Source organism: Vidua chalybeata, chromosome 1 (genome assembly GCF_026979565.1).
Source record: "Vidua chalybeata isolate OUT-0048 chromosome 1, bVidCha1 merged haplotype, whole genome shotgun sequence".
Lineage (NCBI taxonomy): Eukaryota > Metazoa > Chordata > Aves > Passeriformes > Viduidae > Vidua > Vidua chalybeata.
In genome coordinates this window covers 143,928,728-143,943,114 of record NC_071530.1, presented here as the reverse complement: position 1 = coordinate 143,943,114, position 14,387 = coordinate 143,928,728, and the positions used below count along the sequence as shown (strand labels likewise).

The following is a 14,387-nucleotide window of genomic DNA, read 5'->3' as shown; positions in this document are numbered from 1 at the left end:
TCCTTCTCAGCACCAATATCTGGCCTCAAGCCCCTGCTAATCTTTTTCCAGCTTGTACCTTTGGACCAAACATGAAGGTCAGCCCAGAATGTCCCAAACTGAAAGCTATGTGCCAGCCCTACTCACCTGCTCAGGGCTCTGCAGCATGTCTAGCACCTTCCTTTCCCCACAGCAACACAATCTTAAACTGGAAAGAATATGCAATATAGTGGCAGAAAAACCTGATGAAAAATTGTGAGACCACTTGTCCATATCCTGCCATGACTGTCTCCCCACACCCTCCTGCCCTCTCCCACATGCAGGATTATGTCCTGTCAGAACACTTCTTGTTCCCAGTCTCTTTATCCTTCAGATCTTATCTCCATCTTCCAAAAAAGATCAGTCTGGTGCATACACCTGACATTGAAATTTTCAGCTTGAATGGTTAGACTGAAGTTATGTCAGAAATCAGGGTCTTCTGAAGTGTCAGACAGCTTGGACAAGCAAGACCTTACCAGCACTGCACTCAGTGCAGCTGACTGAGTAGTTGCCACATTGAGTTAGACAGAGAGTTTTCCCAGCCAGCTAAATGAAGCTCTCCTCTAGCAATTTTTAACAAGGTGTTATTTATCAGGGAATTTCTAATGGAACTGTTTACCACAGTGAAACTCACAAATGCCAAATGCAGCAATCAAATAATGGAAGATAAATTTCCACCACTGAAGAATTAAGACACATTGTTTCAAATTGATTGTTTAAATAAGCAACTTTGTCAGTCCCATAGCTTTGGTCAGTTTTACTTACTTGATCTTTTCTCCTCTTCTAGGTAGGTTTCTGGTTGTGACAGATGAGACATGAGATCTTCAGCATCCAGGCTTTCAAGTTTTTCTTCAAGAGATTCACTATGGAATCGGTAAGAAAGACAAAAGACATAAATATAAATAACTAGTTTAAGGAGTAAAAAGCAGACCAGATGTTTTACCAATTCTAATACCTGCCAGTAGGGTTTTTTCTGCTTAATGCCACTTCAGAATTTACTACAGTGGGTGTTCCTCAGAAAAAGTCTAACTGTTGCCTTTCAAGAATCAAAAGTCCCAATAAATCAGTAAATCCTTACAAAGCATTGACCACCTGAGCAATTATTGGAACAAACAGTAATATTTATTACATAGTTTGCTTTGTTTTCATAGATTTCAAAGCTAGATGAGGAGGGCAGGGTATACAAAGGACACTGTAACTCTTTTCAACTCATCTAGATCTGGTAACTGATGTTGTTTTAACTTTGAAAACAACAAATTTCTCAGATCAGCCTGAAAAATCTATAGCAAGATTTGTGTGGGGGCTTGGAAAGAGGAGGGACTCTCTTCTTGGCATGATGTGAAGTGCTGAATAGCACACAGTTGTCTAAATATGCTTTTTGCTTATTCAGTCTCTGGATGGTGAGTTCTCTTGCTTTAAAGTTTTCATTCTCTTTCACTGAACCACTAAAAGCTACATTTGGATTGCCTGACTTGAATCCCCTACAACAACAATAATGATGGTTAAGGCTGAAGTTTTCTTTGTACTGGATGCAAGGGCTGGAGATACGTTGGCACAAGTCACTGCTCCCTGTGTGACCACAGAGCAGTGTGGGACTTTCATCCTTTCTTCCTCCCTGGGGGAATCAGTTCACCATATTGCACTCCAGACCAGCCAAGAGGGTGAATCACTGCTGCTGATCTTCTCAAAACTGAATAAATCCTCCTTTGGAGCATTTGCTTTGTCACATGGCTGCACATACTTTTCCTTTTTGAGTCCACGAGGTCTTAAATAAGCAAGAGTTCAGAAGTCAAACAGTCATATTTTAAAAAATATAGTGCTATTAAGCTGGACATTCCTATTTGATTTTGAAATGGCACTTCCATTTTTATGTCCTACTGCTCCTAGATTTCCTTGAAGGAAATTCAACCACCAACAAGAAAATAAGTAGTGCTAACATCCCTGAAGTTAATGAAACAAAATTTCCTACAGATCTGTGTCTTGATGAAGCTCCTGAGGAGGTGCAAACCATCACTGAAACTCTTCCCATGACTGGGACACTTAGGGGATCTTCCTCTCACACTGATCAACTTGACAAAGAACAAAGTGACAGTGAGCCTTTCCTATACATAGGAGCAAGAAACATTTTTTCCCCTGCTCATTTTTATTTTCTCGCAAAACTTTTAGGAGCTGAAGATTTTTGACATCTTTCCTGCCGCCCTTTCAAATTTTCTGAGATCAGCATTGCTTTAAAAAAAATCCTTAGAGGCAGAACAGATGAGCAGATGGTCACCCTCTACAGTAGTCAATGGAGCACCAGTTAAGTTAGGATGCTGCAAGCTCAAATTCAGTGGTTAAAAGTAGAAGCAAATGAGTAATCAGCAAAGGGAGCTGCTGGGATGGACCTCTAGACTGAAATTCTGCACTGCTAAATTTCATTTAGCACCATGTGAACACTGGCCCAACAGAAATTTGGTACACACAGCAAGACTAGTTTCCAGAAACTTCCATATAGTTATCTGTCATCCTGGGTTTTACCAGAACCTTATGACTGCAACATTCAAACATCTACATTAATAAAACCCGCAAACCATAATTTTAAATATGAGTAATATTGCTTGAGCATAAAGGAGACATGCTTCAAATTATTTCAGATCTTATGTATCATTAAACATTCTGATTTCCTTACTAAAACAAACAAATATGCAAACAAAATAAACATAGTCAAACCCAAAAGGCATCACTCCTGAATTGAAAATTTCTTATGCTACTTTCAAGTCTAGAGTCTGGTCAAGTGATGCATCCTTGAAAACAGTAGCTTATATAAGGGAAACACAGATGTGCTAACATGTTCAGTGGCTGCAAGGACCTTTTTTTATAACATCCAACATCTGCAGATTTATTTCCAGCCTTTCTCTAATGAGATGCTATTTAGAAAATTATGAGAAATAAAGTATGCAGAGACAACACTATAAGCTAGCACTTAACTTAGTAGGCCCATACACATTCCCATCTGCAAACTGTGTTTTAGCAAAGCTTGCTAATGACTTCTGTTTATTATCATGGAGGTCTTAGTCCCTCTTTTTCCACAAAATAATGCTAATAAAACTATAATATAGAGGGAGGAGTCCCTCACAAACCCCGATCTTTCTGATTTATATTTTTACAGCATTACAACTAGTAGAAAGAACCCTTTCATTTACCTGCCAAACCTTTTTGTCTGTAAGAAAAAGTGCTGACAAAATTGTTTGGACTGAGAGTCAGCCTCATCCCTCAGCTACTTTTTTAAACTCTTACAATAAAATATATATAAAAAATACTTAGTTCTGATACAGCAGTATTCAGCTGAAAAAGCCCAGTGTTCTTTCACCTTGAAAAAGAAATGTAATTGTCTGCATTCCACAGATAGAGAAATGATGCACACAGAGATCAGTTGCCATGTCAGAGTCATGAGTGGCAGCTCAAGGACATGATCCCAGGTCTACAGAGCCTTTATTTCATTCTCCAACTGCTTCACAGGTTCATTTGGTCTGAACCTTCATTTTTACTGCAGACAAAACACTTCATGTTGCCATCAGCATACATTTAGCAGCTTCACTAGAACCAGAGTACATGCCTGGTAATGACACAGCCATATCGTTTCCAGAGGGAAAGAGAAAATATTGAAATGTTTGCAATGTGGGTTGAATCTTTATTTCATTCTCTTTTTATTTTGGAGAGCCTGCTATGCCAGCTGCCCGGCAACATGTTCATTTCTGCAGTATCACACTCTGATTTTAGTCATTGCTATTTCTCATATTAAAAAAAAAAAAAAAAGAAAAAAAAAAAGCATCCAGCTACTATGACTCCTTCTTTGGAAGGACTCTTATTTCTCTCATTTCAATCAGAGTATCCCTTCATGACATATTGCCTTCATCTTGTCCTTTGCAATCCCACTGGAACAGCCTGCTCTTCTGCCAACATGTCTGCAGTGCCCTTCCCAACAATCCTTCAAAGATTTGCTCAGTGTCAGGAATGCAAGGACAACCGTGCCCAGGTTTCCCTGAGATGCTCCTCAGCCTCAGCAGTGCAGTGATGGTGGGTACTGCTGGAACACCACCTCCCTCAGGGCTGGCAGTTCTTGCCTGACCACCTCTGTAAGTAATGAGCAGGGTCCTATTTTCACCTGGGTAAGGGTTAACATCAAACCTGCGAGTGGTTCCACTGACAGTTTTCTTGTCCATCAGCACTCAAAAGAGTTTGATATCTTTGAACTGTCCAAAAACCAGCCCATATAGAAGAATATACTACTGTGCTTTTATATTCTGTAGATGTTGTAAGAGCTGTGTTTGAATCTGTTGTCTCCTGACACACAGAATCATAGAATCATAAAATATCCTGAGCTGGAAGGGACCATAATGTCACTCCTTTCAACTCCTGTTTTTGCACAGGACCATGTCCAAGAATCCCATGTGTCTAAAAGCATTGTCCAAGTGCTTTTTGAATTCTGTCAGGCTTGGGGCTGTGACAACTTCTCTGGGGAGCCTGTTCCAGTGCCCAACCACCCTCTGGGGGAAAAACCTTTTCCAAATATCCAACCTAAACCTCCTCTCACACAAGTTCCAGCCATTCCCTTGGGTCAAGTCTCTGGGCACCAGAAAGAAGAGATCAGTGTCTGCCCCTCCTCTTTGCCTTGTGAGGATGTTGGAGATCACAATGAGGTCTCCCCTCAGTTTCCCCCTCTCCTGGATGAACAACCCAAGTGACCTCAGCTGCTCCTTGTATGGCTTCCCTCCAGACCCTTCATATGCATTTTTGTACTTCCTATGAACTGAAGTAAGGTTTCTTAAATGATCATCTCTAACAAAAAACATCTGTGAAATAGAATTACCAAATTCAGCATACCTGTAACAAGAAAAAGAGTATATCTATCCTGAGCCTGCTGTCTCTTGCTGCAGGTGAGCATTTTGCTGTTTTCTCTTTGGAAAATGCAAAGGTGGCAGGGGAACAGCCCATGGCTTGTTGTTGTTACTGGGAGCCTGGAATGCCATTATGTGTTTGTCTGCTAGACACTTGATCTTGCATGACAAAACCAAAAAAACAAAGGCAAAACTGAATCAGCAGATTAGTCAGCTTAATCTTGTGTAACTCAATGCTGCACTTCATTTTCAGTACTGTTATTTTCAGCTGTCCTTTGAGATGGTTATTTGAGCTTCTTTATCATTCAGCCAAACTATTTGCCCAGGACATTCACAAAAATAAGATGCAAAATATATAATTCAGCAAAATATTTCTGTGGGTCTGATTTAATCTTTTTTCATTTTGTCCACATAGTGTTAAAACCACAAGATCTTAATGCTACTAAAATGCCATTTATAACGAGAAGACAATGGGCTCTCTTTTTGCTCTCATTTTAATATTAAAAGAAAGCAAAAAGAACCTTCTGTTTAAGCCACTATTGTAAGTGCTAAGAGGTTTTTAAAATAACATGTAGTTTCTGAGACATTTGCTATCTCATTTTAAATATGAGATGAAGACAAATGATGGGAGATGCCAGTATTAAAATTGAAATCAGCTGATTCTTGCATTCAACACAGTCACAGCAGCAGCACAAATTCTTGACACAGCTAATGAAGTTCATAAGCCACATTAGCAGATACTGTCCCATAAAAAACACGGAATTGCAATCAGCATGTTTGCTGGACCTGGATTTTGGTCTTCTTCATGTTCAACAGTGTGAAATAAGCAAGAAGTTTTCTTTTACTTGAAAGTTACCTGATTATTCAGTCCCTGTAACATAATAATTTCAAAGGTTTGTTTGCAAATGTCAAAGCCAACAGCCTTCTTCCTCAAGTAGAAACACTCTGCAGTTTACCATGTACGTTCCCTTCAAGCAAATTAGCACCAGTCACAATGTGTGATGTAGGCTTCAGTGTTTAAAATAGACTTTGCCTTTTCCTGTGAGTACATCATGCACTTATGTGATCTTAAACATGCAAGCATGCTGCAGGTCAAAATATGTAGTTGTTACATTTCGTGCAAGGCTGTCAGCTGTCCAACCATCCTCTGAGAGGACACAGCTCCTGGAGGTGAAACGCCTCCTGACTAAACATTTCCTGCTGAAGTACAAAGTGATCATGTTACTTGTCCTTACATAAATGGGGTGGTTTTACTTTGCAAAACAAAACTGAGAGTTCCATTAAGAAAAAAAAGTTTACTGAGTTTTAGCACGTGAGATATTCCAAAACCAAAAGCATAATTCATCCTGCTGAGATTCTTGTTAATTTGAAGCTTCTTTTATGCCCTAAGCCCAGCATCCAACTCATATGAAAAGAGCTGATATTCAGAAATATTTGTGGATATTCTAGTATTATGGCCATAAATTTAAATAAGCCTTTCCCATTAACTTTTTTAGAAGTTATCTGAAAGTAAAACTATAAAAATGTAGGAACGGCAACTTACCATATAGATGTTTTTTCAGGGAACCTCAAATCAGCTTTCTGAGGTATTAACCATGGATGCCATGGATGTCTGTTGTCATACAATGATCTCATAAAGATAGTTAGGATCAGAAAGAGGATGGGAAGTACTCCTTACTGCTGTGTTTAGCTGAAATGGATGAGTCTAACATAAAACCACAAATGTATTCAGGATAGCAGTATAGTAGAGAAACATAGCCTAAGGATATTTTCCTTATGCATTTTAGCACACTACTTCTGTTGCTATTTGCTGTTGAGCTGGTGACACTCTCCATGTTTGTGGAGATGCTAAGGAGCATAAAAAGAACAACTATATAGCTTACTAAGAAAAGCATGTGCATTTCAATGATTTGATGTTTTAATTAAACACTACTGTCTGTCATACTATAAAATCAGCACTTTTATCTGCAGTAATAGCCAAGATGAAAACCTTGCAAGTCAAGAAATGAGTGTAGTTGTAAACCTGTATTTGCAAAAAGGCATCATCATGTTCATACTTGGGAATCAAAACCCCCTGAATTTAACATGTGAGATCTTGCCATAACTACACCTGCACTAAACAGGAGTCGCTGCACTGAACCGATGTGTGCAGTGATTTCCTTCTCCAGCTAACAACTCACTTCAATGACACACTGAGAGGTTGCAAATGGCCCTGGAGGCAGCATGCTTGTCTGAGCATGCTTGACAACACACTGGTGCTCAGCCAGGGACTCGGGTCAAGCTTGTTTCCAAAAGCAGCAACCACACCGGAGTTCGCATCTGTGAGTTTGCTTCCTATGCAGCAGGGAAGTGTGACCTCAGGATGGTCCTGGGGCTGCTATCTGTAGGCAGCATAATCACATCCCACAGGAGATTCACCACCAGCTTCAGCCTAGATGAGGTGTTGATACCCTGAAGAGCTGACTTTGCATGACTCAAGCTAGACAGCCACAAACACAGCAGGGCCACAAGCTCATCTATCTGGCTCCTTATCTGTAGTGGAAACAATCTTGCTGTTCTCTACCTCATTGCTGTGTGGTTTCAATAGTTAATTGCATTGATGATGTGAAGAGCTGTGTAAGTGCCATATAGCTTTTCACCTCTGGCACATACTGGTCATGCTGCAAAGTTCACAGTGATGACAACATCATCACCTGTTCACTCCTGCTCAGCTCCTGTGAATGAACTGATGACCTCAATCTAAAAATAAGCTGTCCAAAATACTATAAAATGAAGAATACTATCATTGCTCAACACCTGTGTTGGTAGTCATTGCAATGTTCCTTAGCCTTCTGTAATTTACTCTTCTGTTTTCAATCACAATAAAAGCCAGGGAATCAAGTGGATTTGTAGACTGAATCACTGGGTGGGATGGCAAGACAGCACAACTTCCTTGACTGCAATGCATCAGCAGTAAGGAGTAAGTGACTTCCAGTGCTGCTTGCATGATCCTCACTGGCATTACCTTGTCCAGGATGGACAAGATGTTTTTCACTTCAGAATACCAAGAGGATTGAGATAAGCATAACTTCATTGGCAAATCTTCAATGAGAAAAAGGCTGTGGCACAGCCTCACCCAGGATCTAGCACAGACTAAGACAGCGTTACAGCAGACACTGTGAAATATAACTTTCACACTCTGATGATTATTCTTTGACATTTGTGAAGTGAAACAGTGATTTCAGTCAGTGACAATTTATAGAGAGGTGCATCTTACAAATTTAGAATTGAATCTCAGATACTGATCGCAATTCAAAACAGGAAACATGGTTAAATCTAAAATTCACTGAATGCTATTTGAAATACTTACATAATTTGACTAGTTTAAATATTAGCACATTTTTACAGGCAGCTAGTATATTTTTATTAACATCACATTAATTAACTGATCTTGTTTCTAGTGAGTTTAAATGAAAATAATCCAAGTCTAAAAGGGTCATGCCTATGGGGCTAATTTCTTCACTAACATTTGAATAGGGGAAGCGGAAATGCTGAAAGGAAAACAGAGCACTGTATTCTCTCTGGCAGAGTAAACAATTTCAGAAGTGTCAAAAACAGACCAAAAGGCAACTATGATCTTCCTTTTTCATTTTTAGGCCTTGTGCCATTCTCTTTAATTACCAGTATTTTTCTGTATTCATTCTATTTCTTATACATTTAATATGTTTTTTTAGAAGACAACTTTTTTTCCCTGATGAGGAATCACAAAAGCTTAGTTGCATTTACTCTGCTCTGCCTTCACTTCTGTCACTCTTCACTGCTCCAGTTTCCCTGGCCTGTCTGCTCCCTTTTTTAGTTGAATATGCTCTTTAACTCTGTAGTTTAAATTTTCACAAAATAGTATCAAAGAAATTATGTCTTTAGCAATATGTTCAGTTTCTGGGGGGATTTGTATGGGATAACAGATGAGGTTATTTTACAATCCAGAGATTAATGGTCAAGCTCAATAACTTCAGCCTGAAGAAGAACAATTCAACCCTAACAGTGAGAGTACCCAATTAATTAAACCATCCACCAGTGTGATGGATTTATCCTCACTTGAAATCTGCCGGTGAGGGATCAGGAATCTTCCTAATGTGAACACTGTGGCTGACCTTTGGACCACCAGGAACAGCTGTATGACAGCCCATGATTGATGTTCAGCAGGAAATTACAGGGGATGACCACACAGACCCTGCTTGGCCCTTGGGCCATATCCCTCACCCATCCAGTTTCCAAGCAGGCTAGGCCAAAACAGCTCTTTTGGATGTTACAAGCAGCTCTTCCCTGGCCCAACCCCCCAGCCAGTTCTTTACTCTCCTTTCCATACTTCTTTTGATGCCACCAGCCATTTTTATCTTCTTGGTCTCTCTTCCTCCTCCACTGCTCTTTTGAACACGATCATCAACTGATTTTCTTCCTACCTCTCCCGTTGCTTCTTCAGTGCTTCATTTTTTTTTTTCCCAAATCCATTTTTCACTGTAGCTCCCACACAGTTCTTTTCTTGGCTTCCTCCTCCTCTTGCCTACTCTACCTTTCAGAGTCTCATGACGTTTAACAATCATCTGTACGAGCTCAGAGCCTTTGTGCCAGAAAGCTGGATCACGTGAAGCAGCAGCAATCACATGGCCATATGGAGGGCTTCTACTAAGGCGATGAAATCACAGAAACATGTTCAGGCAGGACCACTGCTCAGCAGTATTGGTCATATTTTTGCTGACAGAACTGCACAGAAATAAGTTTTTAATGGGTATACTAAAATCAGGTATCTCCTTTTTATCCTTACTCAGGCATTGCAGTTTGTAGTTGATACTGTAAACTATTTTTGAGTTGCACAGGCATTTTGTTAGAATCACATACAAAACTATGTACAAGTCTAACCACACTGTAATGTGGTAGGTGCTTATACAGTGAACACAAAATCCTTTGAAATGGATACAGCCATATAATATCACTCATTCTCAATTGTTCAGATTTGAGAATATTTACCATTCCTGAATGGCCCAGCTTCTGTGAAGAGAATCCCAAATATAAGCAGGAGGAAATCACACAGTATGGCTAAATAAATCACACTGATGCAGCAGATGACCACAATTACTTGAGCCTCCTGAGACTTAGCCTTCTTTAGAAATGAACATATGGGACCCCAAACCTAAGCTTAAAAAAAAAAAAAAAAAAAAAAAAAAAGTCTGTCTGTGTGTCAGTTCCCTGAGTTACATGATACAACAATGGATAGAGGACATGTTAACTATTCAGAAATATTGCCTGTGAGCAGACACAGGGCTGTGAACCCGCGGTTCAGGTCTCGGGCCAGCGCCGTTCTGAGGCACCGCGCTGGGCTGTGCGAACCGGCCACGGCAGCACTGAGACAGCTCTGCTCTGGAAAGGCTCAGGCACAGAACTAGTAACGCAAAATCAGCAGTAGCAGCTTCAAGGGCTTCTCTAAATAGCAGGACTTCTTAAAAATTAACTAAGTCTAAAGAGCGTAAAAACCTATGCAGTCAAGACTGCCGAGAGGGGTGGCTCCCTCAGCGGTGGCTGCACGAATCCTCGGCTCTACATCACCGGCGGATGGGGCTCCGACCGGCTGTGACGGACTTAAGGAAGGGGAAAAAAGGAAGTAAGAGACCCTCCGACTCGCCCTGGGGGTTCCCTGGAGAGGGAGCGGACCCGCAGCCTGAGCCGGACAGGGTCCCTCCCCGCTGCCAGAAGGCACGGGAAGCTCATTCTCGCGCTTAGGGACAGCACTGCAGCCCAGCACCTCCCGACCTTGTCAGCTTCCACCAAAAAGCCCTTTTTAATGATAAGAAAACGAAAGAGTGGGAGCCTCTCCCCCTCAGAAACCGCGGGGCCGGGGGAGGGGAGCGCCGGCCGCGCCTGCGCGGAGCCGCTTCCTCGTTGTCGCGCGTAGCGGCGGCGGGCGGCGCGTGCCCGTCAGCGGTGCCCGTCAGCGCGGCCCCGCGGCCCCGCCGCGCCCGGCCCGGCCCCGCCTCCCCCGCCCGGGGGGCGCAGCCCGAGCCCGCACAAGTCAGTGCTCGACGCGGGCGGGAGCAGCGGCCGGGGCGGGGGGCGGTCGGCGCGGGTGGGGAAAGAGGCTGAGCCCGGCGCGGTCGCCGCTCCCCTCCCGCCGCCCTCCCCGCAGCGCCGCGGCGGGGCCGAGCTGGACTGCTCGGAGGCGACCGCGGGAGCGCTCCCCACCGGCGGGGCCGAGCGAGGGGCGCCGTGCGGGGGCCTCTCCCCCTTCACCTCCTGCCCGGAGGAGGAGGGGGCGGCCGGGGAGAGGCTGGATGTAGAGGGCGAAGCCTCAGCCTCCCTCTGCGGCTCCGGTGCTTTGATGCTGCGGGTCTCTGCTGGCTGTTAACATCTTCCCTCTGTTGTTTTTTTTTGTTTTTTTTTTTTTTTTTTTTTCGTTTTCTTATTTTTTTTCCCTCGAAACTTGGCTTCATCTCTCTCCGGATCTGTGTGCCCGGCTTCTCCTGGGCTTTACCGGTGGGGCAGGATCATGCCGGACCAGATCACCGTGTCGGAGTTCATCGCCGAGACCACAGAGGATTACAACTCCCCGACCACCTCCAGCTTCACCACCCGCTTGCAGAACTGCAGGAACACGGTCACACTGCTGGAAGAGGTAAATCGTCCACACCCCACATCCTATCCCCTGTTTTTTATCCTTCTTTCCCTTTTTTTTTTTTTTTTTTTTTTTGTTTGTTTGTTTGTTTCTTTTTAATTTTTTTTTTTATGTGCCTTTGAGAGAGCATCAGGGACGGGGCAGCACCACCCGCCCAAATCCACAGGAGCCAGAGGCGTTGGTATGCATGTAATCTGGTCTTTTAATTGTGGGACTTTGCCCTTGTGTTGAGCTAGTTACAGAAAGCTTTCCTGCTCTGGCGTCTCAGAGATTAGTGCGTAAAGCAGTTGTCTGAACTTAAATGTTGCTGTGGTACTTCTTGGTGTTTTCAGTGTTGTCAGTTGTTGCAGTAGAAAAAAATGTGTGAATGTTGGGGATTTTTAGAGGGAAGATGAAGGGTGATTTTTGTTTGGGAGCGTTAGTAGAGGTTTTCCCCAGCCACTCGTTACATCAAGTAAGTGCAGAACTCTGACTGTAGGAATCTGCCAAGGGAGACTTGGTTTAAGAAATGAGGTAAGGATGAAGGGATGAATGTGGAGTGAGGGAAATAATATGAAAACAGAATTGGTGGAAGAAGAGGAGCAAAATAATGCAGCAGAAGAGATTATACGGTCCCAGCACTTCAACCTTGAAGCCTCAGTGCTGGGGTTTTTTCATGCTTGTTATGAGCGTCATTTAAATGTTCACCCTGCTCTGCTGTCAAGAAATAGGAGCATGAAAATGGGTAAACTTCCAGAGCTGGTTTCCAAGGAATATCAGTCCACTGCTTCCTATTTGAGGTTTCAGAGTGATTTCCTATTGACTAGGTCAGTGGTTATGAAGAAATGTCTTCCAAATGACTTTAAAACAAGACAGTGTACAGCTCTTCTCTTGCCTTGTGCTTGCTTGAAGGTACAAGCATAATGATGCTGAAAGAAGGCAGATTTTTGCTATTGTTGCAGGGGTGCAGTTAGTTGTTGTTTTGGATTATACACTTAGTTCATCAAGTATTTGTCGATTCTTCAGGAGCCCGTGCCTATCTAGGAGATGGCTTTAATAGAGTCTTTTAGTTCTGTGTTGGCATGAGCAAAGCATTTGGTATGCAAGGAAAGAGTATTAATTATTTAATTATGGTATTTGCTTGATAGTCTTGGGTATGGGAATATAATTCCACAGGATTCAGATCAGCTGAAGTTTTATTAGAAACACTGTCTATATTCAAAACTGTAACAGTACAATTGTCTGCAGTAACTGACTAGAGTGATTGTAAGTTCACATTTAGAATTATGTATTTTATTTTTATTGTGTAACCTAATTAACATCTGTAACTTTTCCATAACTGTAACTGGTTTGGTTTTTCTTTTCTCTTGTAACTAAGCCATGGCTGCTGATAGATTTCTCAAAAATCGACCTGTTAGGTTAGTGTTTGACAGAATTGCTGCCCCCTGTTCTTAACTATCTGGAATAGGTACAGTCATTGATATACTTGTTAGTACACTTGACAGCATGCATATAGAGTTAAATAAAAATATATGTTTTGTCATCAGTGGTGACTTAATTCTAGGGTAAGAATACAGTGTAATGCTTTCATGGTTTGGGAGATACATCAGTGCAGGCTGAATGTGATAATGCCTGTCCAAAGAGAAACAAAATATGGAAGATAAATACACGGTGTTCTGCACTATTTGTGTGGACTGTGTGTATCTTAGAAGTTTTTATGTCAGATTTGACAATAAATCAGGGGAATAAAGAATGGTGGGTACTTCTGTTGGTTGTGTTGCTCTTGTTTGAATTTCTTTTGTTTGTATAACTGTTTTATGTGCCCTATTTGAACTGATTGCAGTTTAAATTGGACTTGTTTTGCATTATTTTTTTATTATCTGTAAATACACAAAAGCTTTATTTGGTGGGAAACAAGATTTAAACAAGCTCTACTGTTGCATGTGCAAAAAATCTGCAACTCTCCCAAATCTATATTTATTAATTTGCATGGGGAAATACAGTCAGGATGTGGCTTGTGGAAGGCTCCTTTGGAGTCTTTGTGCATGCAAGCTACAATTACAGTGAAGACAGAGTTTTGCTGCTGCTGCTTTCAAGCTGGGTTGGTTTCTATACACCTGCTTACCTAAAGCAGTGAGTTCTGTGAAACACGGGATTAAAATGAATGGTTGAAGTGGGTGTTGTGTATCTCCTGCTGCTGTTGTTGATGTGTTGTGAATGACCTAAGAACTCCTCAAGCAGCTCCTGAACTTCAGTGTTGAGCCTGCTGTGTTAAGGCAAAGGGGATGATTCCATCCTTGCAGCTGTTTAATTTTTACTGAATGTTGCATCTGGGCTGGAGCTCTCTCTGGGCTTTTGCAGACACTGTCAGACTCTGTGCTGTTATGGCGCTGCTGCCTGAAGTGTCTTAGGTCGTTATTTTGCAGCTAATTTAATTCAGCACAACCTGCACCTACCTCAGTGACTAGTTTGTGGATTAACTAATTATTTTCTTTATTCTAAGCAATGTTGCAAATTGGAACTATTTTCTGAACAGAAATGGGAGGGAAATGAAACAGATTTAATGAAAGTTAGTTAGCTCTGTTTCCCAGCCTCTGAGTCTGGTGTAATTCCTGCTGTAGCTCAGATCAGTGGCTAGATAAGAAACACCTTTTCATAAAGAATGTGACGAAAAAGAAATGGTTTTGTGTGGATGCCTTTATCTAGTTCCCTGAAGCTATTAAAAAATTGTGAACTTACTGTTCCTGCATCACAACTAACAAGTATTCTGAAATAATAATAGGTGATGGACTCATTTGCTGATTTTCTCACTTTCTTGTCCATCAGTAGAGGGGCAGTCTGTTCAGCTGGGTGAATTGCTACATATT

General features: G+C 41.9%; 1 protein-coding gene across 3 annotated transcripts in view; it reads left to right on the top strand.

Annotated features, from left to right (window-relative positions):
* The first annotated feature begins 793 nt into the window (after positions 1–793).
* The window catches only part of ASAP1 (ArfGAP with SH3 domain, ankyrin repeat and PH domain 1), a 125,697-nt gene continuing 112,103 nt past the window's right edge, over positions 794–14,387 (top strand). The window contains exons 1-2 of one of the 3 annotated variants that reach the window (XM_053936113.1): positions 794–892; positions 11,412–11,541. In XM_053936113.1, coding sequence (XP_053792088.1) covers positions 834–892; positions 11,412–11,541 — 189 coding nt within the window. In that variant the 5' untranslated portion in view covers positions 794–833. Of the gene's footprint in view, positions 893–10,888; positions 10,941–11,411; positions 11,542–14,387 lie in introns of those variants that run through there. The other 2 variants (XM_053936095.1, XM_053936103.1) reach the window with 2 other exon arrangements.